Source organism: Heteronotia binoei, chromosome 4 (genome assembly GCF_032191835.1).
Source record: "Heteronotia binoei isolate CCM8104 ecotype False Entrance Well chromosome 4, APGP_CSIRO_Hbin_v1, whole genome shotgun sequence".
Taxonomy (NCBI): Eukaryota; Metazoa; Chordata; class Lepidosauria; order Squamata; family Gekkonidae; genus Heteronotia; species Heteronotia binoei.
The window spans coordinates 62,658,831-62,685,297 of NC_083226.1; the positions used below are offsets into that span (position 1 = coordinate 62,658,831).

General features: G+C 41.5%; 1 protein-coding gene across 3 annotated transcripts in view; it reads right to left on the reverse strand.

The window, feature by feature from the left end:
- KANK1 (KN motif and ankyrin repeat domains 1) overlaps positions 1-26,467 on the reverse strand; it is a 161,919-nt gene that overhangs the window by 33,824 nt on the left and 101,628 nt on the right. For 2 of the 3 annotated variants that reach the window (XM_060237421.1, XM_060237420.1), the window contains one exon: positions 19,943-20,059. In XM_060237421.1, the coding sequence (XP_060093404.1) occupies positions 19,943-19,979 (37 nt within the window). In that variant the 5' untranslated portion in view covers positions 19,980-20,059. Of the gene's footprint in view, positions 1-904; positions 1,084-19,942; positions 20,060-26,467 lie in introns of those variants that run through there. The other variant, XM_060237423.1, reaches the window with a different exon arrangement.

Consider the following 26,467-nt stretch of genomic DNA (forward strand, 5'->3'; position numbering starts at 1 on the left):
CAATATTCTCCAGAAAGGAAAGACAAAACTGTGGGAAGCAGTATTTCAGAGGAGGGTCCAGCAAGCTAACACACTCCTTGACATACACTTAAGCCTGTAACCTGGTCATTAATCTGAATTCTTTCAAAACAGATTCCATTCTCACGTTTACTCTGCAAAGTAAAAGAAAAATGTAAGTATATCCCTCATGGCTTTAGCTATGTTACAACTTTCAGCAATTACAGAAGCTATTCATTATCCAAACAAATACCTCCTTACCTTACAGAAAATGCAAAGTAAAAAAAATCCACCTCGCAGTTCAGTTTTCTTTTATGTCAACCTGTTTGGCTAAATTTGGTATAACCCTTGCCCCCAAACATTCACATCCTAACTGCCTTAAGGAAGGCACGCACTTCAAGAAATGCTTTAAAGTGGAAACATTTTATCACTGCATTCTAGGCTTTTAAAAATCACATTTATCTATGTCTCTCATTCCAAGACCTTACAGTATCCAAGTGCAAATGGTGTTCTGTGCTCCTGTTTTGAAACTGAGAATTCCCCCCACCCTCAACAATAAGCATGCAGACAAGGGGGGGCAAAATCCACAGAGAAATTAGCTGCGTTATGCAAGAGAAAACCCAGCTGAAAAACAACACATTTATCCACAGCAGAGGTAAACTAAAAATAGAGACTTTCCTCAGGCATTAGCCTAACAGAGTGTTACTTTGTCTGAGAGAACACTGATATCTTTATGTTAAAAGTCACAGTGGTACAAGTAATAACTAAGAGACAGCAACCTAGGTAAAGAGAAGCTGAGTTCCATTTGGATAGTTAAAACACACAGAAACATGAAGAATGAATTTAAAGATTACCTAAAGCTAACCCCCTTTTCCCAAGCCCTCTCATTCTGCCCTCTTTTACTTACCATTTTATGAAAAAGATAATTCAGAATGGTGCAATGTTTTGTTTGCAGGAAGTATGAAACATACTTTCCTCAGCCTTAAAGGGAATATGTTCTCCTTGACACATAAGCAGGCAAGGAGCCCGGGGTTGTTACAGAGAATTTATTTATACTCATTTGGAATTTCCTGACAAAACCGTCCGTCTTCTGCCTGCCAGACTCAGTTAGCGGAGTTCTCAGGACCATTCCTTCACCGCCACCCCACATCATCCAGTAGAAAATAATCAAACACAGAAGATTACCATAGCTCTATGACTAAAATCCCATCATGTTACACTTTTCTGATCATATCAAACAAGCCAAATTGGAGAAGGAAAGAAAAGTAGCAGGGAGTTCTCTCACCCAGCTTAATTTCTGCCCCACTTGACCAATCTGGTCTGGAAAATTGCCTCTTGTAACCATATCCCTGCCAGCACTCAAATCATTCTGGTTTCCTAATGCCATATGTTTGGCACTGCCCAGCACAATTGCTTCTTGTAACCATATCCCGGCCAGCACTCAAATCATTCTGGTTTCCTAATGCCATTTTGCTTGGCATTGCCCAGCACAAGTTGTGATTTGAAGGCTATATATAAAGCTTATTGTGTCTGTGATGGGCACAAACAATTTTGCTTAAGGATGTGGTCAAAAGTATGACAAGTGCATTTTTATGTATAAGGGGGGAGAGAAATTGTTTGGCCCTCTCAACAACAGAGCTTACTTTTACTTGGATTTTTATCTCCCACATATAAAGATAAATATAATTTAATCTGTCTAATTGTATACTACTGATTCCACAGTTGCTGTGCTGTGACAAATATTACTGAACTTCTCATAAAACATTTCATCTTCCATCTTTCTGCCCTTACTGGCACACTCAGAAAAACAGTAACCCATCTGTTTTGCTTTAGTAGATAATTTACAATTTAGGTTAGCTGTCATGAGAGAGTACAAAGTCTTCTGGCTTTCAATAAAACGTCACCTAAATTCAAGTCACAGAATCTGGTAAGGAGTATCTGCTTAGTTTGAACAAAGCTGTTTTAATACTGTTTAAAAGGACCATCAACTTCATCTCCAAGTTCCATGTTACTTATTTAGCAAGAGTATTTGCTGACTCCTTAACTTCTAAGTTAAAAACAAACACATACCCCCCCCCCCCAAACCCCATAACTGCGTTGTGAAAAGCATGGCCAGAAAAAGGTTTCCAGTATGTGCCATAAATTCAGTTGTTCTCATCTAAAGCAAAGAATATTTATGTACTTCACTAGATGTGAGTTTATGTTTTGGCCCTGACCTGGATAGTCTAGGCAAGCCCATTGTCAGATCTCAAATGCTAAGCAGGGCCGACCTCCAGGAAATACCAAGTCCAGGACACAAGGGCAGGTAATAGCAAGCCACCTCTCTGAATGTCCAAGCCCCACTGGGGGTTACCAGAAGTCAACCATGACTTCCAAGCATGCAAACACACACACACACACACAAAATACCCACAATAATAATATTAATTGTGAGTTTATCTTTCCAGTATGATGAAACACAAAGCTATTGCTTGATGGTGCAAATTTATGGAATGTATCAGTTATCACTCTTGTTCCACCCTGTTTTTGACTACCAGACAAGTTTCCTAGGAGTTGATCCCAGCAAAATCATAAAAACAGGTTAGGAGGAAGTGTGTCTGAGGGGTGAGTGCAGGGAAGTGGCTTCCCATGGAAGCAACCAAACCCCTTTAATTTACAAAATTGCACTATTTAGCACTTCATTATACAAGAAACTTGATTTGAGATATCATCAGGGTGCAAACACAGCAAGGACAGGATCAGTCACAACATTTCTTAAAAGCTTAATGATTTAATATGGTTGAGATCCAGGCAACTAGTCTCAATAACTGCAGGAGAAAAACAATGAAAATTGGAATGTTTAGGGGGAAGGGGACAAGGCATGGTATAGCCCAGTCTCAGATGCTAAGCAGAGTCAATCCTTGGGTGGGGGACTACTAAGGAAGGCTCTGAAGAGGAAGCCAAGGCAAACCATCACTGCTTCTCACTTGCCTTGAAAGGCACTGTCTGGAGTTGCCATCAGTCAGTTATGTCTTGACAGCACTTATATACAGAGAGGAGGGGGGGAAGCTGTGTGTATAAAAGGTAGTGCGAATGTGTCTTTCAGCAGTGGTGGCATGAGAATTTTTACCATTTATAGGTTTCTTTCAACATTAACACTACTCAGTATTATATGTACCCACTTTTCCTTCAGACCTTAAAGTGTACTAAAGTTGGTGGGGATGAATAACCAGAAATGCCCCTGAATAGTCATTCTCCAGATAAATTATTAGCCAGATAAGTATTAATACAGATGGCATGAGTATGCATTCACAGCCTTTTTGTCTATTGTGTGCAATCAAGTAACAAAGCCAGTTACTGTTTACAGTACAAACAATAAACAAGGGCAGTGAACAGCTCTAAAGGGATGGAGAATCTAATCTGCTTGCACCAAACAGATAATTCATTTTATAGGTAAATGCTGGATGGTTGAGATAGAGTGATAAACGCAATGCCATCCTGTAATCTTCACAGCAGCCCCAACCTGGGTAGTCTAGGCTAGCCCAATCTAATCAGACCTCAGAAGTTACGCAGAATTGACCCTGCTTAGTATTTGGATGGGAGACCATGAAGAAACTCAAGGAGCGATACACAGAGGCAAGCAAAGGCAAGCCACCTCTAAACATAACGTGCCTTGAAAACCCTACTAACGGGAAAATTCCCTAGGAAGTAGACAGAAAGTGCCATCAAATCACAGCTAACTTATGGTGACCCTTTAGGGTTTTCAAGGCAAGAGACATTCAGAGGTAGTTCGCCATTGCTGCCACCACATCGCGACCCTGGTATTCCTTGGAGGTTGCCCATTCAAATTCTAGCCAGGGATGACTCTGCTTAGCTTCCAAGATCTGAGAAGATTAGGCTAGCCTGGGGCCTTCCAGGTCAGGGTGGAAAATTTCTTACAATTAACTAAGATCCTGCAAAAAAGGAAAGTTGGAGGGAAGAAAGAGCAAGAGAAGCAAGGCTGAAAGAGAATGAGGCACAGTTTGGTGGGGGGGAGCGAAAGCAGAGAAGGTGGAGAAGGCAATGGGAGAAAATACAAGGAAGGAGCTGGAACTGAAGAGAAGAAAAAAGCTAAGGGAGCAAAGAGGGAGCAGCATAAGCCCTTTTTCAAGGTATAACAGCAAATGGGTCCTCAGATTTGTTGAGATGTGTCATATTTTAGCTACATGCAAACAACAAATGTCAGTGTTGCCTTATCTTCACTAGTAGTCTATCCTGCAGCATTCTGGGTATGAATTCAATTGCTGATTCCGATCTGTATAAACCTTGGATAAATGACTAGTTCTGCCAGGTTTGAAGCTGAATGTGTTTCAGCAGCCTACCATTTTTTTCTTGCCTGTGGAGACTCATCTTGATGAAGTCAGCTCTTGATTGCAAAACTTCAGCCTCAATAAAGCCACTTCATTCCTAAGGTTGCACAGTATCTAATTGACTTGGAGATGAAGTTTTCTAATCTAAAAACAAGGTAGGAAGGATGGCAAGTACACCACAAGCTGTTTCAACATCACTGTATAATTGCACAACAGATACTTCTATCAAATATAACAGATACCTCTATCAAATATTCTTTTCCAAAAAGCCAGCTTCTTTCTCTCAGTGCCAAGTCAGCCACGGGGTTAAATGTTCATCACTTTGAAACAGGACCTAAATTTACTTGGCAGCTCAAACACCTGTCCTTCTACTTTTATCTTAAGTGGCATCAACTGTTATTTGATGCCAGCAACACATAAATACTTTGGGTGATTACAGCACCTTTCTGAATTTGATGGAGATGTGCTATTCTCTGGCTTGGCACAGACTTTTGATAAGGGTCATAGCAGAACAAGCAAACAGTTATATTCTGAGAGCTGCCACTTGGAGGATAAAGGGCTACTGGCTGCAGACAGGGCAGATTTTATATAAGAGGCTGCATTTAGGCATACCTAGTGACCAATTTATATTTGTATCCTTTAAAAACCTCTTCTATATCATCCAATTTCCATGTTGCTTTTCACTGGAGTGAGTGGGAGCTCTTAGAAAACTTTTTTATTTCTTCTTTATGTTATTTTTTAAACAAAATCTGTTTTATTAAATTATTCCATCATTTAAAGGCATATGAGGTTCAAGTAAAAAAATACATGAGTTTAAATGTTAGCTATAAGGTGGTAGGAGTCCTCTGTTCCTTCTGGACAGGGTGAAATCCTGTATCTTTCAAATGTCCCCTCTGATTTAAACATCTGGCTTTACTTCACTGTTATAGCAACTAGAGGTACATTCCTTCAGCACTGCATTTTCCTCTCTGCTTTTTATACCAATAGAACATCCAGGCCTTGTCAATATTCCGTAAAGGTCATTTCAGGAAAACCTGAAAATCCAAGATTTGTATAGATGGAAATCAGCAACTGAATTTGTACCCAGAATGCTGCAGGATAGACCGCCAGTGAAGAGCTCTTTCAAAACATAGCTCTTTGGCCTTCTCTCTCACCATTTTGAGAATCAACACATCCTCCTTTATATGTCTGGGTTTTGGTTCCATTCCATAGTCAGACTCTGTTTATAACTTCCTTTCTAGCACAGTTAAAATGGAGGTAACATGGTCAAATTAAAAATATTTGGCATATGTACAAACTTAAAATGTTAAACTCTGAACAAGCAGTACAGCACTGAAATTTATTCATTGTTCAGTGCATAGAACATAAACATAAGCTCTCAAAGAAAAATCATATAAAAGGGCTCTCTATTTCAAAGCAGCATTACTTGAATTAGGCCTGTTCACAAAGCTCTTGTAACTGGCAGGATTGTAGAGGAGCAAGCAATGTTTTACCACTGTTGGTAAGATCTATTTCCAGGTATTCTAATCAGATATATTTGAGGCAAGACACATTTTCAGTTTTTAAAATTTATAAAACTGGATTTAAAATATCCAGCAAGGTAAATACAGTATCTCAACAGGAAAGTATCACAACCATAATTTGGCATCGTGTGTGTAACTCAGGCTTTCCCTGTGAGTATATTTGCCTATAAGGTTGCACAACTGTCATACTGCTGGCAAAGGAAACCCAGTATACTTGTAGACTATAAATTATAGTAGATAGCTCTTGACATTATTCCAGTAAAGTTACATTGCAAGATATACAAAAATAAACTTGTAGAAAGGTTACTAAATTCTGGAAATCATCACTTTTGTTACTGAGCTTTCCTGTTCTGAAAGCTGTTTGCTCTTTGGTATTTGAAGTGAGTTGTCATTGTTAATTAATACACCTACACTTGGAAAACTTACAAACAGGAGGGTGTGTACTCTACTCCCTTGATTCAACACCTATTCCCAGGGATAGAAATGAACTGAAACAAGAAAAAAAACAAATATGATGAGAGAAAGGTAGAATGGAAAGGGATCTATTCCTTTAAAGACAGCAAAATTATAAAAAGCTTATATGGAAGAATAAGTTCAGGAGAAATCAGGCCCCTTTAAACAAGCTAGCATTTTCCCCCTTACAGAAAAGGATTTTATAAAGACTGACATGTTTGCCCCCCAAGTCGGAATAAAGAGACAGACACAATTAGATTGGTGAAACTATGGGCCACTTTTATTAAAATAAACAGCAAGGGCAACCGAACTGCGGCCAGGTCAAGGACAGGGGTCTCCTCAGACCGCTCCCCGGCCTTTTTCAGCGGGCGAGAGACCCAGCCCCCCAGCTGGAGCTGTGAGCCACAGCTCCCATTAGGCAGGCCCAGCAGGGAGGCTTGCACCGGAGGGCCCAAACACCAGACGCGAGTCTCAGCGAAAGGCACCCATCCAATCGAGTCTCCAGGACAGTCTGCATTCACATACCTCGGGCCACACCAAAGGTTGATCCTGCCAGACCCCTAACTCCCCAAAAGGGGGAGGCTAACCGGTCCTCCCCAGGCCGCATGGTGCCATAAACCCCGTAAAACCTGCCCTAAAAAGTGACCAAACTCTACCAAGGCACCAACCCAAAGCCAATTCCTCAATCCACTGATATGCTATGCAGGGTAGGCAAAAAACACCCCCCAGTCACGTGCCAAATAGCTGGAGAGTAAAAAATTCCTACCCGGCCCCTCCAAATGGAAGCGACCAGCAATTGCCTACATAACAAACAGGGCGGGTGGGTGGGCCGAAAACGCCGAGAGGACTGCTGCGGCATCAAACGGGGCTTCAGCAATAGCGCTGAAGCCCCGCCCCCTCGAGACGCGCTCAAAAGCGCGCCAAAGAGTCCGCTCTCCCTCCAGGGGGGGCAAAATTTCTCCTTTAGCCACGCTGCGATGCAGCGGGCTCCAGGAGGCTCCGTTGTCAGGAAATACAGCGCATAATCTCCCAAAGTGAGTTACAATCTTGCTAGCATGGTTCTCCATGAAAGAAAGCTACTGCTATGAGTTTTACAGGATTGCTTCTACACATTATTGTTGATTGTTTTAACATAATAGTTTATCTAGAATTTAGCAAAACTCTTTAATACATACACAGTGCAATTACATGAAATGTTTTCCAACATTTCTTTTACATTTCATTAATTACAGATGGGAACTTCTTCAGTACCACAATAGTAAAGTCTAGATTTGCAAATTGCATAGTTTAATTAACAGCAGGAGTAGGTGAGTGCAATTCCACCCCCACCCCCTTTTTTTTTCCTGGTTCAAATCTATTGGACCAAAATAAAGAAATTGGGATTTCTGAAAAATCCTGGATCTCAATACTAGAAAAGCATTTGAATTCAGGTTTGTTTGTTTGTTTTGGGGGAGGGGGGTGGATTCAATTTTTTTCTGGGTCTAATATTTGTGAGGGGGGGAGGAGAAAAAACATAACTAGGAGCAGCAAAGCTGAAAAAAATAGGTGAGCAGCAGTAGCACATGGCTCCCCCTCTCAGCTGTTTCCCCTGATTTTATCCTGCAGAAGATGCAGGAAGAAACAGCTGAGAGTCAGGGAGCCTCACAGCTGTTTTACACAATCTTCCCAGTTCTCAAAAATATCCAAGATATTTTTTGGGATTTTTTTCTGTTTTCCCCAAAAATCCAGCATTTAGGATGCCAAAATATACCTGAAAAATACCAATAAGGTACTTTTCAGGAATATTTTTGGCTTGGGAAGATCCAAATGTACACCCCCAAACAGGACTGATAGCAGCACACTCTTCAAACTGCTTTACATATTCAGCGCTTGCATTTCTCTGTCTTGGATAGACATATAAAGATACATTAAACGAATGAAAAATTGGAAATCTTTTAGAAAAGCTAGGGCTGCTAGCCTCCAGGTGGAACCCAGGGATCCCCTAGAATTACAGATCATCTCTAGACTACAGAGATCATTTCCTCTGGAGAAAATGGATGCTCCAGAGAAAAGATTCTATGGCTTTGTACCCCACTGAGGTCTGTGTCCTCCCCAGGCTCCAACCCCAAATCTCTAGAAGTTTCCCAACCTGGATCTGACAACCCTATCCAACCTCCCAGTTTCCCCCAAGAATTATTTTAAGCCCCCCCTCCCCAGCTGGGGGAGGGGGAACTGAATAAAGTGTATTAAATGCTTTTAAGGAAGGTTTTAAAATTTAGTTTTAATTGCTCTTAACTCCTTCGAAATGTTTTCAAGCAATTATAGCATTAGATAATTATAACTGTAGACACATACAACTCAAAATCTTTTGGCTGCTTTGTATTATTTTGAGTTCTGCAGCATGTGAAAAGATCTTTTTGTAAATATAAACACACTATGTTAAGAAAATAGCTAACACATGAAAGAATAGCAAAGTTTGCTGAAGAGTTTGTTTGGAAACTGTACAATCTGAAATCCAATGAGAAAAAAGTAGAAATTCCGAATTGGAAGCTACTTATCTTTCAGAAACTGATTCTGATGAGAGAAAAACTTGATAGCAGTGTTGGATAGGATAAGCACTCTTGTTTAAATGAAACAGGTTTCATACAGCCATGAAATGGGTTTAATGAGAGCCACAATGGTGTAGTGGTTAGCATGCTGGAATAGTATCTGAGAGACCCAGGTTCAAATTTGCCATGGAATTTTCTGAGTGACTTCGGCCAGTTGTCTACTCTCAGCATAACCTACCTCATGGGGTTGTTGTTAGAATAAAATGGAGAAGAGGAGAATATTGCAAGCTATTTTATATCTAAATTTACATATTGGCTATAATTAGGGCTTTTTTTTAAGCAGGAACACACAGGAACAGAGTTCCAGCTGGCTTGGGGACAGGGGGTGTGGCCTAATGTGCAAATGAGTTCCTGATGGGCTTTTTCTACATAAAAGCCCTGTGTGAAACAATGGTGATATCAGGGGTGTGGCCAAATATGCAGATGAGTTCCTGCTGGGCTTTTTCTACCAAAAAAGCCCTGGTTATAATAAAGCAAGCACTAAAAGCAGATACTATTTTTTTTTCCCTTCAGAAAGTTGGGAATTCATTTGCATTGCTTGTGGAACATACACTATGGGCACAACTAGATATGATGGTGTCCCTGGCTCCAACGCAGGGCTGCAGCCACCATTTTAGAGCCTAACTGGCTATCTAAAAATGCAGTGAGAGCCTGATCCTGATCAGACCTCCAGCATGGTGGAACCAGGCACTTTTGTTTTCCCCGCTGTTGAAGATAGGGTGAATTTAAGGAGTTGAAAAGAGCATCTTGTCTTGCTGTGGTGTGGAGTCATATCAAGATCCAGCCCTCGCTGCATTTTTTTAATCACTCGGGTCCTAGAAAGCTTGCAGCAGCTCCAAGCTGGACCTAGAGATGCCACAGTGTCTATTTGTGCCCCAAGGATGCATCCACATGACTGTTTGCCTTTACTTTCAAACTGAAAGTGGCTTTTTGCAAAGCATCTACAGAATATCATCCTCCAACTGCCCATTTTCCAGGTATTCCCTTGCTTTATTCTGATCTTTCCCAAAACAGCTTTGCTATAAAATTTTCAGAAGGGTTACAGTCAAAAGGAGGGTAAGCATGCTGTCTGAACAAGAAAGTTTTAAATTTCCATCCATACATTTTACTGCCATTGTAGTTTCTAAATATATTCTACATAAACAAATGAGCATCTTATTTTGTTGTACACCTTTTCAAGGAAAAGCACCAGTTCAGATAAACTTGTGAGGAGGAGTTAGGAGTAGGAAAAGAGTTGCAGTGTTTGACTGATTTGCAGTGAAGAATTATATTATTAAAACACCGCAGACCAGAAAAATGAGATCTCCTGCTCACTTAAAGGCCAGCACATATGCAGTTACTCTTTTTTTGGGGGGGGGGAGGGGACAGTGCATGCAGTAGGGTTGCCTTATCTCCAGATGACAGAGATAAGTTCCCCTGGAGAAAACAGCTGCTTTGAAGGGTAGACTCTATGGCATTATACCTTGCTGAAGTTCCTCCCTTCCCTAAATCCTGCCCTCCACAGGCTCTGTTCCCAAAATCTCCAGGAGTTTTCCAAACTGGAGTTTGTAATCCTGGTGTGCAGCCCTCACTTATATGCATTATGGCCACTCGGCACTCTGGAAAGTCTATGTTATGCACTGTTAAAAGTAAACTATAATGAAACAGCTTTTTAAAAGCAGGCACCATCATAAGAATCTTTGTATGGCAAAAAGACACACTCTTATTAGAAATCTGTGCTGTTGCCACAAAACATGACTCCCCCACCCCCCGCAAAAAAAAAAATGGCCTTTCTCTGATGTTTGCGATCTTGCACAGTTTTTCCCAGTTACATTCCTCTGTCATAAGATTCCACTCTCCTCCTCAATGGCAGATAGGAACAAGCCAACCCAGGGTCATAGAATCATAGAGTTGGAAGGGCCCTCCAGGGTCATCCAGTCCAATCCCCTGCACAAAGCAGGAAACTCACAAATACCTCTTCCTAAATTCACAGGATCTTCATTGCTGTCAGATGGCCATCTAGCCTCTGTTTAAAAACCTCCAAGGAAGGAGAGCCTACCACATCCTGAGGAAGCCTGTTCTACTGAGGAACTGCTCTAACCGTCAGGAAGTTCTTCCTAATGTTGAGCCGGAAACTCTTTTGATTTAATTGCAACGCATTGGTTCTGGTCCTACCTTCTGGGGTGTCAGAAAAAAATTCCACACCATCCTCTATATGACAGCCCTTCAAGTACTTGAGGATGGTGATCATATCACCTCTCTTCCACCCCCTCTCCAGGCTAAACATGCCTAGCTCCTTCAACCTTTCTTCATAGGACTTTGTCTCCAGACCCCTCACCATCTTCGTCACCCTCCTCTAGACCCGTTCCAGCTTGGCTATATCCTTCTTAAAATGTGGTGCCCCAAACTGAACACAATACTCCGGTGAGGTCTTACCACAGCAGAGCAAAGCAATGCAATCACTTCACATGATCTGGACACTATACTTCTGTTGATACAGCCCAAAATTGCATTTGCCTTTTTAGCCACCACATCACAATGTTGACTCATGTTCAGCGTATGGTCCATTAAGACCCCTAGATCCTTTTTGCACATACTACTGCGAAGACAATTCTCCCCCATCCTATAACCATGCATTAGATTTTTCCTACCGAAATTCATAACTTCATATTTATCCCTGTTAAAATTCATTTTATTGGTTTTAGTCCAGTTTTCCAGCCTGTCAAGATCATCCTGGATCCTGTTTCTGTCTTCTACCATATTTGCCACCCCTCCCAATTTAGTATCAATTTAGTACCAATTGAGGATGCCTGATCAGAAGTAGGAAGAAACTAATAAAGTTACCCATAATTGTGATGCCAGTGTACAAGCCATTGGAAGCATCTGTGTAACACTGGAAATTATGGCATAACTTGGTTTCTGCAAACTGCAAACTTGCAGGCAGCTAAAACTGCAAAAGAATATCAATTTGCCAAGAGGCATCAACCACTTGTTTATTTCTGATGTGAACTTTGCCCTTCTCTTTTCAGAAAAACAATATCATCTTGCTTTAAATCTGTACAGAGCACTGTTCCTGCTGCCAGCATCAGAAGAAAGGGTACACCAGGGGTGTCAGACTCATTTATTACGATGACCGGATCTGACATAAATGAGACCTTGTTGGACCAGGTCATGTGTGTCTCATAAAATGTAATGCCAGGTAAAGGAGATACAAACTTTATAAAAGGCACAGACAAACACGAAGCTTTTTTTAAAAAAAAATTTAAATGCTTAAAAAATCAGCACTCTTGCAATATTTTGTTTATTTAGCAGTCTCTGATAACTGACACCTCTGAATTATTGCATCAAAATCTGGAGATACTGTCTGTGCTGTAGCAAACTTGAGGCAGTGCAGGAATAGAGAGAGAGCCATGTATAGTGGTCAGGAACTGGGAAGCTTAGGTCAAAAATCCCCACTCTACAAAGCAAATGTGCTAGGTGAACTTGGTCTGGACACACTCTCTCAGCCTCATCCATTTAGTTGGCTTGTTGCTATTCCACATCTAAATAGTTCACATTGCTTTCCTACTGTGAAAGACTGGATCAATGAAGACATGAATACAGTGAAAAGGGGGAGGCAACCCAGTTGCACCCAGGGTAATTATTTTCTCCTTAGCTCCTGTGTGATTGAGCAAGCCTTGCAAAGCAAGCTGTGTTGCAGAAGGAAGCAAGAGAGAGGGAGAAGGAAGCAGACAACAGCCATTTACTCAGAGGCCTGATAGGACTCCTCTGGGGGACTGATCTAAGCCCTGGGTTGCATGTTTGACACCACTAGGGTACACACTTTGCATGTTACTTCTCACTTTTCTCAGGAAATCCCCTAGAAGCCAGTCTCTCCACAGCAGATCTACACAATACACCAAAAGGAAGAATTTTGAACTATACAACTTCAGAATGAAGGTTACATGTTCAAGTTTTGCATGCCTCCTCCATCCAAAAAGGTTTCTAGTGTAAAGTAAAATTATAGATCACAGTGAAATGTTTAACATAGTTTTTCCATATATGGGAGTGTTCAAAATTATGATAATCCATTTGCAATCTAAATGTTGCAGTCCTGAGTTCTATCACTTTATTATGCATTAATGTATAGAATGGCTTTTAGATTCCCACACATGATCCATTTGATGTGGTAAACCAAAAGATGGGCATGGTGCCATGCTAGGCATTAAGCAAGAGAAACTGCATCCAACAGTGACTGCAAATTTTGTATATGTTACCAAATTTATTGGGTAATTTTAAAACTTTAAACTTGAGGATCTTTAAAACTTTAAACTTGAGGATCTCAAGGGCCAAACAGATACAATAGTGTCCACAGGGCCAACCCATGGATTCTGTTGCCATTTTACAGAGATTTAAAAATGCCACCAGAGCCTGAGCCTGACTGGGCCTGAAGGGTGGCAGGTACACTTGCTCCCCCTGCACCTTTTCAAGTGTTAAAATGGCTGCACGACCTCCCATAGCTGTTTTAGGCACAGGAGGGAAACAAGAGTGCCTCAGCTCCTCATGCTGTGGTTCCCCTCATAGCATTTTAAAATATTTTTAAAATGGTAGTACCTATGGGTCAGACCTGTGGATGCCATCACATCAAGTTTGCCTCTGTAACAAAGCATTCTGTAGTTCACTGCAAAAGTAATTTTACAGATCAACTAGAAAGTGTAACATAGATAAAGCATTTTAACTGCTTCATTCCTAATATAAAATATAATTCCTAATATAAATTCTGCAATGGCTACATAAGTTTATAAACAGCCTCATCTTTTGCAGCTTACTTAATAAAGCTATGTTGTTAATCATCTTAGAGCCGCACGTTATCTGTTCATATTTGGACACACACACACATTCCCACAGTGTTCTCATGCACATGCAAAGCATACTACAGATAAGCAGTGAGTTCTAAACTTTCAACTCACAACATTTCCTGAAGATTCTAGTTTGTATGTCTTGAATAGCTAGAATACTTTTTTAGGGGCCCCATAGAAGAAAAACAATACGTAATTGCCTGTAGATACCTAGCCTTCACCACTGTAATCTAGCACCAAAGCACTGTGAACAGTTCATTGAGATAACTTATACCTGGGATTGCATCTGAAGACCACAAACTTCTCAGTCAGCCTAAATTCCAGCAATGAAGTCGAAGCCCAAACATGTACTCGTCCCTTTCTTCGTCATTGATTCTCAAGGTGCTCTATGAGAAACAAAATCCTCCACCTCTAGAGTTTGACTTTCCACTCCTTGAACACAGTATAATTAAGAAACCTGTTTCAATACTCAACGCCCAAATCGTTGCTCATTATTAGACTAGTCTCCCTCACCCGGCAAAGCACAGTAACAATACCAGACGTGCCTGGGAGTCCAATGCCATTATGAAATGCTTAGCATTCGAACAAACAGGCGCACACAAAACCAAGCATAGCAGACTGGAATGATGGGCTTGAAGTGTGCATAAAATATGGCAAGTCTCAACAAAGCCCAAGAAGCAAGACATAGATAAACTTTTTCATTTTTACTTTTTTTTAATTGTCACTCTTGAAACCATTTTTAGTCCATACTGGGTCACAGACTCCGACATTAGATTTTTAGGGCTAGAATGTTATGATGTACTTGCATGTAGATGTAGACAGAAGAAGGAATGATAAATGCTAGCTAGAATCAAAACAGTAACTTTGTGTAGCAGTGCCAAATAACCTGCTGTTTCCTATGCAGTGGTTGAATCCTGGATAACAGCTCAGTCATAGCCCAAATTCATACCTGCCCACTGCTGAGGTTACTGCAACCACTCATGGTTGGTGACATCCCAGTGTCCTTTGAACACCCCTTAACATGAATTCAAGAAACTGCAACTATGCAAAAAACGCATGTTTGCTGAGCTGAATATCAGCACGATAACTACACACATGCAGCTGACAAGTTTATGGCATAAATTAAGACAATGCTCTTTGTTTACTACTAGGTAAACCATTTTAAAAAGTTAAAGGATGGCAAACCTGAATATCATGAGCCAAAAAAAAAAAAAAGATTACAGACAATCCTATGGCTACACCACACATTCTCACAAATTCCATTCAAACCTTGCATATTCATTTAGATCTCCCAACAGAAAACAAAATATTTCTCATAAAAGTCTGAAAGCTTTCTGAACGGAAAGATGGAAATTAAAGCAATTTCTATCTAAAGAGTCATCCAGACCCCTCTTCTCAGCAACAAGAGGCCACCCCAACTGTCCCTTGCCACTTATTAAAGCTCTGTACGAATAGCAAAGTACTAACAGTTAAGAAGAGTTAGGCCTTTGGTTCAACTCATCTGTTCAGCATCCTCCATTTGTTTCAAACAGGGAGCTGTGGAAACTGTGATTAAGCTATTATGGAGGCTACTATGGGTGGATGAAGCTAACAAGCTTAGCTTGTTAGCTTAATTCCAGCAGACATGCTACTGTTGAGGGGAAGGTTTCACCCAGGAACACAGATGTCTCCTGTTCTGGATGGAGCTGTACACTCACTCTAAAGGGGCAGGTTTGTATAGGGTTTGCTGGACCCATATGTCTTGCTGGATAAGCAGGTGACCATAGTGGCCAATGGTCCCTTTCACCAGCTTTGTCTTGGAAATCAACTTTTGCCCTTCTTGGGCAAAAACGATTCTGCCATTGCAGTGCATCTAGATTAGACCAGTTTTTTCCAGCCTGTGGGTCAGGACCCAAAAGTAGCCTTTGTGAAGTCGCTGAAAGTGGTTGCAGGCTAGTTCTCCCTAATGCCAGGTCCTGCCCTTTGCATCCCTTGCTTTCTTCTTGCCAGCTTCTCACATTCTTATCTTCCCTTCCTTCTATGTGGCAATCATGAGGGGGGGGGGGGGAGGCATCCAGAAACTAGTAACTTCACACCAGAAACTGAAAGCAGGGGGGAGGATGGAGGGTTGGAGAGTAAGTGGAAGTTGTTCAGTATGCCACAGAAAAACCAGTGGAGAACAGAAGGAGGTATGTGAGTGCATGGGCTTTTGTATTGGTGCTGTTCCTTCAGCAGCCCAAGCCTTTGCCCAGCCCTCTGCAGAGCCTCACTGCCCTACACCTGCTGTGGGAGATGCACTACACTGAGCCCCTTGATGCCAACTTCTTCATCGTCTTCTCGTACCTCCTAAACTGGGGGTCCCCAACCCCCAGGCCGTGGACGAGTACCGGTCCATGGCCTGTTAGCAACCGGGCCATGAGTTGTATAATTATTTCATTATATATTACAATATAGTAATAATAATAATAAGAAGATGATGATGACATTGGATTTATATCATACTCTCCACTCTGAATTTTAGAGTCTCAGAGTGGCTCACAATCTCCTTTACCTTCCTCTCCCACAAGAGACACCCTGTGAGGTGGGTGAAGCTGAGTGAGCTCTCCCAGAAGCTGCCCTTTCAAGGACAACTCTGCCAAAGCTATTCCAACAGCTGCAAGTGTTTTCCTAGATAAGAGTCCTCATGCTTAACCACCACACCAAACTAATAGAAATAAAGTGCACAATTGTATCATCCTGAAAACATTGCCCCCCCCCCAGTCTGTGGGAAAAGTGTCTTTCACAAAACCAGTCCCTGGTGCCAAAATGTTGGGGACCACTGTCCTAAACCCAGAGACGCCCCCTCCCCAAAGTGCACCTCCTCAAACTCCAGCTCTAATCCAGCTAGTGGGAGGAAGAGAAGAACTCCCACTTGCTTGGGATTCATAATGGGGCAGCTGTACCCATTGTGTAATGTTTATTGATTTCTCAAAATATCTGATTAGGAAGTATAGAAAATGGAACATTGGAACAGATGGGTGCCAAAGGCATAGTTTGCCTAGGGCACAAAAAAACCTTGGGCCAGCCTTGGATAGGTCACCATACAAAGTAAATTTGGGTTTCAAGATTGCCATATCAAAAAAGGTTGGGAACTACTGGCTTAAACTCTTCCAATGTGTTATATGGGACAGCCCTTGAAGACTATTCAGAAGCTACAGTTGGTATAGAATGCTGTAGCCAAAATGTTTAGTGGGTTGTAGTAGGTATCATATCACTCCAGTCTTCTTCCATCAACACTGGACTCTAATTTACTTCCATGCCCAATCAAGGTTCTGTATGACTTGGAGCCAGAATACCTAAAGGACTACCTATTCCCACAGGAACCTACTTGACCACTCTGGTCATGCTTTGGGTGCCCACATCATTTAAGGCTAGATGAGTGGCAACCCAGCCTCAACACAGCATAATGAGAAAAGTGGACAATCTCTTGTGTCACTGTGGCTTGGGACGGGTCAAGGAAGGTGAATGTTGGCTTCCCCAACCTTGCTTAGAGTACCCAAAATCCTAGGACTGTTCAATGCAAACCTAATGCATTCAGATATTTCAACACAACAATCAAGTTTTTATCCAAGATAAGAAAACAAAAAACACCCAGATGTAAGGATTCAGTCCTTTCTTAGGTCCACAAAAGGACACGCACATGAAAAATAGGACAGTGATCCTTTTAAGTCTGTTGCACAGCTAGTTCTATAAAAAGAGACACAACAAACACAGCCTCTGCCTCCTGTCCCATACATATATATACATATGTTTTAAGGTTTTCAAATAGCCCAAATTCTACTAGCCCAGTAGGATTTTTATTCTTCTGGTAAGGAATTTATGAAAGCCAGAAAATGCTTAATGTTTGGAATATTCACAGCTGGAATATACATCTGCAATTTGTAACATAGGTGTGAACATTGAAGAGCAACTGTGCAATGGTTTTTTCCATTTTAGCTTAGCATGCAGTGAACATAACACTGTGCCACCATCTAGTGATTTGCCCATTTTCATTTGTTCATTATAAAAGGCAGAAAAGATGTACAACCTAGACTAGTAGACAAGGGTTTGTGGGAGATCCCAAGCCAGTGAACTGCTAATCTGGCCAGCTTTCTGCACACAGAGCACAGGTTTTTAACGTGTCTTTCTCAATTGTACTATGAATGACCTTGCCTTGTTGTCTACTCAAGGGCTGCCAGCTGCTTGCATTATTCTAATAACCACAGGTAGCTCCCAACCTGGTGCAAAGTTGAGCTGCTGTTAAGTTTGGGCCACAGTTACTGAAAGCTCAGGTAATTCCCAGGGATACTATGAACACTGCAAAGCTCAAGTTATCCCCAGGGGTACTGTAACTACAAACACTGCAATTTTAGAATTTATCTTAAGAATATATGGTTCAGTCTAGCAGCCCAAAATATATTCCTGTTCAATTCACAAAAGGAAGGAAGGATCCATTTAACATCTATGCAAATATTTTCTCATCCACTGTTCAGAGGCTATACAAAGTTAGTTGCAAAAAATACTTCACACTGCCAAACAACTTCTGATGATGGAACCTGTCAGTTCTTATAACGGTACCACAAGCCTCACATCTGGAATTCTTTAATGACTCAAAACCTGTATTTAATTTTTCCTGTTAGAAACTGGTTTACTGCCATTGCATATGTAGATTATACATTGGGTTACTAAAAAGAACACAGCATGTAAGAGACCACACACACACGACAGATAATTAGCATGGAAATCACAACATGGCAAACTCAGATTCTATGGTCGTTTTCGCACTTAGCGTTTGCTCCCCTTATTCCACGGCGCAATTATGTCCGGCTCATTTTCCTCGTTTTCGCACATGGACTCATTTGCGGAGTCGCTTTCCATGAAGCCCCGGCTCAAATCGTTTTCCCACTGGCATCGACTTGAGTTCGATGCCCTGTCAATCATTTTTTTTTTAAGCGCAAGTCTGGTTGCGTAAGGACGTGATAATGTAACATCGAGCAGTCCCTCCCCTTCTTTTCGTGGACAAACCGCATCACGTGTGCTGCTGCTGCTTATGGATTGGCTGCAGCTGTAGTATCCTCCACAGCCCTTTATGTATTAACAGAAGCATTCACAGTGGAGAATCCTAGCACTAGATCCCCCCCCCCAAATTCTGAAGTTGCGAAATATCGCAATAACGAAGAGAGAGAAATCGAGGGGTTTGTGTGTGTGTGTGTGTGTGTGTGTGGCAGCTTCTTCCTTTCCCAGCCTCGCTCCCTCCCGGGTGGCGAAGCTGGGATTTCCTCCGCGCTCTTTCCCCTCCCCGCCTGGCGCTTGCAACGGGGACCTGATTCCTGCTGCCAGAGCTCCCCCCCCGCCCCATTCTCTCCTTCCCCTTCTGTGGCGCGTGTGAAGAGCGAGCTCGCGTCTATTTTCTAACCGAGCGGAATGTAGCCAGGGAGAAGAATGCAGGACTCCAACTTCCCATTTTATACATGGCGATTTTGTGCAGGTCCAGAAATCCTGGTGGCACAGCTGAGGGAGGCATTGCCTTTTTAAAACACACACACATGAACCGCTTTGGCCCGCGCCGGCACTAGATTTCCCCCCCCCAACAATGTATAATGTAGTTGCGAGATAACGCAACAGCGAAATAACGCAACTAAAGTCCATAATAATAAAAAAAAATTCTAACGAAACCAATTGAAGTGGCAATTGAGGCTATTCCAGGAGGGTTTTTTTTTTTCTATTTGTTAATTTCGAAATATCGCTATTACGCAAGAAAGATGAAGTTTAAAAAAAAAATGGCCCTGCGGGCACTTTTGGGAAGCGCCGCGAACGGCTGATGATTGGCCAAGGGGGTGGATGGGGTGGGAGGACGGAAAGGGAGAGGGTGACGCCCACAAAGCAGTCGATCCGGCGTGGATGGATTTCCCACAGGAAACTCCGCAGAGTGGATCCGGTGTGGATCCGGAGGTTTTCAAAAACTCTGGAAGGAGGTGGATCTAGATACTCCGGCGTGAAACTCCTGCAGCACCGGAGCAAGACGCAGCGCCGGAGCAACAGGTGCGAAAACCAGGAAAAGATCCGGAGGTAAATGGGGTGCTACGCCGGAGTAAACGCTAGTGCGAAAACGGCCTATGTTACTGGAGACAGTAAGGAAGTAGGAACACTGCAGGGACATCAGCATTAAGAATATGCTCTGAACCACAAACTTAGAAATCATTCAAGAGAGAAACATTACTTATGATAGAATATGTTACCTGTAAAACTGCCATTAACATTCACTGGATGAGCCATGCTTCTTCACTGTCAAATCCAGAAACTGAACGTTAGGAGTCATGCAAATTTCATGCATCAAATCCAACCAGGCATGCAACCTGAAACAGAAAAAAGGAGAAATCAAAATACTTCATTTCAAAAACCACTTTCCTTAAATTATAAACACTTCAAATACAGACCAGTGTCCTAAAACTCAAGCATTAAAGACTTCCAATTCCTATTTAAGAACTGAACGGGATTTACAGAGTCAAGTGATTTAAAAGCAGTAGTTTCCAATTTTGAATGTTTGACCTCTTGCCCAACCCTGATGGTTAGCATGATTCTTCTTTTCAAAGTAAAGAGGAGCTGTTTTATCAGAACACAATGATAAGAATATCTGTGGAAACTAGGCACATATGGTTATTAAGCCTGTCACACTCAGCAAACCCTGCTTTGCAAATACTAATGGAACACCAGCAGAACAAGAACTAGCATGGCTTTGAGTAAGGAAAAAACCCCAACAAGGCACTGAATGCTGGACAAATATAAGACACAGAGTAGAAGCCATGAAACATTTACTTCATATTTGTTAGTTCATTTTAATTAATAATGCATAGTTCTAAATAAAGCTGGTTTTTTGCCCTGACATGAATAGCCCAGGCTAGCCCAATTTAATCAGATCTCAAAAGGTAAGTAGGGTCAGCCCTGCCTAGTATTTGGATGGAAGACCTCCAAGGATAACCAGGATCATGTCATGGAGGGAGGCAACAGGAAACCATATCTGAACATCCCTTGTATTGAAAATCCCACAGGGTCACCCTAAGTCAGCTGTGAGTTGACGGTGCTTTCCACCACCAAACAAAGCTTACTTTTATTTTAAAGATTCCATGTATGACTCTGGGTTGTTCAACAGGCTTTGCCATCCAGAAGCTTTCAACTTACAGGCTTGAAACTAATTATTTGTAACTTAATACAAAGAAGAAAAAATGTTAAGTTGGAAACACACTTGACAGCATGAGAAAGTTACCTGAGCGATACCAGAGACCCATGTTAGACACTCACATGAAATCGGAAGGGAGGGTTTTTTGCCAATACTACAGTCTTGTCTTAGCATAGTAGTTTGAAATATGAAGACTTTATTATATCACCCAAAGACAAATCTGGACACACAACAGTTATTCATCAGAAAATGATATGGATATATTTATCAGGAATTAAATGACAGAATGGTTGCCAGTCCCCTATGCCCATAAGGACATTAGAAATTGCAGACTACAGAACACAGTTTTAATCACAAATGTGAAAAAGTCACTGTGCATTGTAACTATCCTCTATCACTCAGTCATGTTCAAGCCAACAGGTGACTGTAACTGAAACCAAGCACTGACAATTTTATAAAAGGGGATTAATTTGCAAATTACAAACCATGCTCAGGAAACAACTTAGAGATCTAAGTGTGAGATCTACACACATGCATGCTTTCATTATGCACAATGGATATTAGAATTTAAAAGTTCCTACAACACAGTATGTTCAAGGAAAGATGATCTCAGGACAAAACTTTAGGCTACCTGCTTTGTGCTATTACATGTTTGTCCTATACCTGCCTAAGATTACAGTGTTCTGAAGACTTCAGGGCAAATGCAAAAACATGTATGGACAGGCCAGGAGTATTATTCCTAATACGATGATGTTATGGGAGGGGAAAGCATTTTTAATTCAGTACTCACAAAGTGTTCTCTGCCCGGCAAGTTACGGTGCCAAAAAGCCTTGGCATTTACATGGCTTGGCATCATGTGAATTGTTGCCTATTAGAACAAATTCCTTTTCCACAAAAGAAGCAAATACTGCCAAGTGTTTATTCACCAATGCATAAAGCCTATTAAAGCCTTTACAAGTCAAAAGGGAGAGGGAAGGGGGGAACATTTATTCTATGCTGTATCTTCTAGAAACTGTTTGAACTTGTGTTCCGATAACCATAAAGGCAGAAGCAGCCATTGACTCAGGGAACATTCTAATGTTACAGATTTGTCAGGTATGCTGCAAATATCTGCATTGCAGACTGAAGACAGAGCTGGATAAGCATACTTATTTCTCTTATTCATGGCAAGCAGCTGAGAATAGTTACATTCTTCTGCAAGTATTCACAGTAAAATAAGTGTGCATAATACCAGCCTCATATGGTACAGGGCACATCAATGTTACATGAGGAAAAACACTTCACTTATTTTTAGAACTGTGTAGCAACCAGAAACATTAATATGGTATGTCCCCAAAAGAGCGCTGCACTCAGAACAACATCTGCTGGAAGTCCCTGTCCCAAGGAGCATCCAGCTGTCCTCATCATGCTTTCTCAGCCCTGGCTTCAACTTGGTGAAACACTCTGCTAAATAACATCAGGCCCCTGTGGGACTTATTACAGTTCTGCAGGGCCTGTAAGGAAGAGATGCCCCGCCAGGCACATGGTTGAGGACAGCAACAGCTTGGTCAATCAGCTGCCTCCCAACCGCCTCCCGTCATCAGGGGTTAAACTGCACTATAATGCCATATGGGGTTTATATAATCTGTTTTAAGATTTTTGTATTTTAAGTCTGTATCTTGATTAATGAATTGCATTTATGTTGATGAAAAATGTTGTCAACCACTCTGAGCTCCCTTTGCAAGGAGAGCAGTATATAAGTTTAATAAATAATAATAACCAGGCTAGCCTGGTCCATCCAGGCAAGGGCAAAGTAGAGCTACATTTTTTAAAGTTTATGTTATATGTGAAATCTGTGGTCCCCTTTTCTTGTTTTAGAACTCACACTGTCTGAAGTTATGCTACTACAATTTATCACTTTTTTGTTTTATAGTTACTGTAGCAGTAAAATTTATACCCAACAAGGCTTTTTTTGCAGCAGGAATTCCTTTGCATATTAGGCCACACACCCCTGATGTAGCCAATCCTCTTGGAGCTTACAGTAGGCCCTGCAGTAAGAGCCCTTTAAGCTCTTGGAGGACTGGCTGCATCAGGCATATGTGGTCTAATATGCAAAGGAGTTCCTGATACCCAACAATATTGTTAGATAGGATGGAACAATAAAGTTTATACAATATATAATTCAGCATTAAACTACATGATGTTAAGAGTCTACAACCCCCAAACATCTCTTCAAAACCTTATTCTTCATATTTAAGAATCATATGCTATTAGCACACTGACTTGGATAGCCCAAGCTAGCCTGATCTTGTCAGATCTTGGAAGGTATGCAGGGTCGACATTGGCTTGCACCACCAAGGAAGTTCAGGATTACTATGAAGAGGCAGGCAAACTTTCCACCACCACCACGCCATATTAACATTCTCATCACTCTTATAACTTAGCAACTCTAGGCAATAAACGCAACCTGCAATTTTGCAACATTTTAGAAAGAGGGCCATTGTTACTATATCCCTTGACTCAGGATGCAAGTTTCAATGTGGGATGCAGCAGCTACTTTACTTTTCTATAAGAAAACCCTCTGCAATGTTAGAATGAAAAAAAAACAGAATTTAATTGAAATGAAAAATTTTACAGAATTTTATGGATGTGGGATGAGGGGAAACAAAAAGACCAATTTCCCTTATATCCATGGCTAGAAACTTACAGTTCAACTTAAAGTTATTACCAAATAAAAAAAAATCACACAAAAACTCTATTGCATTTACAATCTCCACAGCACTGGTTTCAGGAATGTTTCATGTTTAGACTGCACCAGTAACTAAAAGCTCCTGTTACTGCCATACACATGTTTGCAATGCAACCACCTATTCCCATGAAGGACAAGAATTTAGGAGATGCAAGAGAGAAGGCCAAGCCTCAGTTTAACTGCAGTGCTGCAGTTGTTCATTCATATAATTTCCTTATTATTGTTTATTTTTTCCTCACCTTTCCCCAGCAGTTTATCTAGTCGCAGACAATTGTGAGATTCAATTTCTAATGTTTTGTGCTGTTATGGAAATCCTAGTTCTGTGTTAACAAAAGCAAATCAAGAAAATAAGTTACTATTGCCTGATTTTGCATAATCTTATTTGTTAGAAGCAGTTATGCAAGTTATTACAATTCTGGTTCTTTCCCAATAAAAAATACTGCCCACCTATCCTACAGTCAACTCAACTTTTAAGATTTCATCAAGTATTGCCCAGTGCTTTAGAAGCCTTTGTGCCTTACAAGGTGAAAACTTATTTTAAACACACAAGCAGAAAATTTCAAACATTTAATTCCGGATATCAGTGCACAATCACAGGCACAAATGGAAGAAGAACCTAACTCTTTTGCCTCTCACTGGTACCCCGGCTCAAGGGATGTCTGGCTGTCCTAAGCTAGATCTAATGTGTTTCCCCCCTGGGCTCCAAACTGGTGGAATTATCTGCCAAATAACACCTGTGCCCTGCAAGACTTGTACCAGTGCCACAGGGCTTGTAAGGAAGAGATGTTCCACCAGGTGTTTGACTGAGGACAGCGACTGTTGCACCCTACCAGCACTCCCACCTCACCCGCCTGCTTCCCCATAAAGCCATTGGCACTGCTGTAATTCTTAACACCATCTTTGTAGGTTAGTTATTATGTTTTATTGGTTTAAAATGTTTAATCCTGCATTACGAATTACTATGTTGCACACAGGCCTGAGCCCTGCTTTGGCAAGGGAGGGTGGTCAAAATGCAATGCAATGCAATAAATAAGTAAGTAAATTTTAGTTTAACTCAACTCTCTTTAACAAAACAATCATGCCAGGGATATTTATATCGCAGTGGGGCCTTTGTGGTTTTTGTTGCTATACCAAGAGCTTTGCCAGCTAGATAGTCAATATAAAAAGAAAATTTTAGGGATACTGATATTACTTTGCTTCTAGTCATATAATTAAAAAATGCTTACAGAAAGGATTAGGAAACAATTAAATACTGCTAAATAGAAACTATATATCTAGTTAAACCAATGAGGTAAACAAAACAGTTAGATAAACACCAACAAGCTTACTTTGTTTATGAGTACTAATGGTGGACTTGGCAAAAACATTTCAGTGTTCATAGAACTTGAATATTTTCTCTCTTGGGAAAAATATTCAATTCAACACAAAATTTTACAAAAATTTAACCCAGCTCTAATGCTAGTTCCAGATTAAAACAATTTGTAACAGCTAATTAATAACTCCTATTTTAGCTTGCTCATGAAGCTATTAGAATATCAGCAACTCTAATGCAATGTCACAATAGCTTAATGCAATGCAGATGAGTCAGATCTCCTCTACACAGGCACCCCCCAAAAATCTGGGCATTTCCTCTCTGGCTCTGAACCTCTAAACAGTGGTGTGTAATGTTCAGACTCATCCTGCCCAAATATTACCTGATGTTTGCGGGAAATGTCCCAGATGCTCTCTCCCTAGCCATGAGGTCTGTCCCAGAGCAGGGCAGACTCAGGCAGTAGACAAAACAGGGACAATAACCAAGTTTGTGTAGCCAGGAAGTCAGTTCAAGGGAGGCCAGCTGAGAATCCAGAGAACAAGATACAACCAGGTCCAAGAGGCACAGTCAAGCAGGTCCGTGGGTCAAAGCCAGGAGTTCAGAAATCACAAGAGGTATCAGGGTCAGAAACTTTCCCTATGAAGAAAGTTTAAAACGCTTGGGGCTCTTTAGCTTGGAGAAACGTCGACTGCGGGGTGACACGATAGAGGTTTACAAGATTATGCATGGGATGGAGAGGGTATTGTGGGCATTCAATGAAATTGCTGAGCAGTCAGGTTAAAACAGATAAAAGGAAGTAGTTCTTCACCCAAAGGGTGATTAACATGTGGAATTCACTGCCACAGGAGGTGGTGGCAGCTACAAGCATAGCCAGCTTCAAGAGGGGATTGGATAAAAATATGCAGCAGAGGTCCATCAGTGGCTATTAGCCACAGTGTGTGTGTGTGTGTGTGTATATATATTTGCCACAGTGTGACACAGAGTGTTGGACTGGATGGGCCATTGGCCTGATCCAACATGGCTTCTCTTATGTTCTTATGTGGTCATAGCATCTGCAGAATGTTGACAAGTCTGAAATCCTGTGTTTTATGGTTAGCTCACAGCTGGGTCTCACTGAACTTGCAGGAGAGCCATCCATTTGTCTCATTAGCCCCAGGTGCTTCTCCTGACTTGAGAACCACTGAGCTGTGAGGTGCACCTCTCAAGGAACTCCAAGTGTGCCCATCACCTTCCTGTGTTCCCCTGGCTCTGGAGAAAGGGGAGGTGAGGCAGCCTTTCCTGAATCCTGGGTCATTGGCTCACTGCTTGTCAAGGTTGCCTCCTGTGTGGTCTCAATGGCAATGGGGCTAGGGTCACCACTGTCCTTCGTAACTTCAGCAACTGGTGCCCAAGGGCCTGCTTCTGCCACCTCAAAGTCACTGACAGGAGTGGTAACAGGCTCAGCTGGCCAGCCATCAGCGTTAGTTGCTGCAAGTTGCTGACCCACAACAAGTTCTTTTGGTCGTGGGGTATTCCTGTCCCAGTGTCTGAAACCACATCAGCCCCCA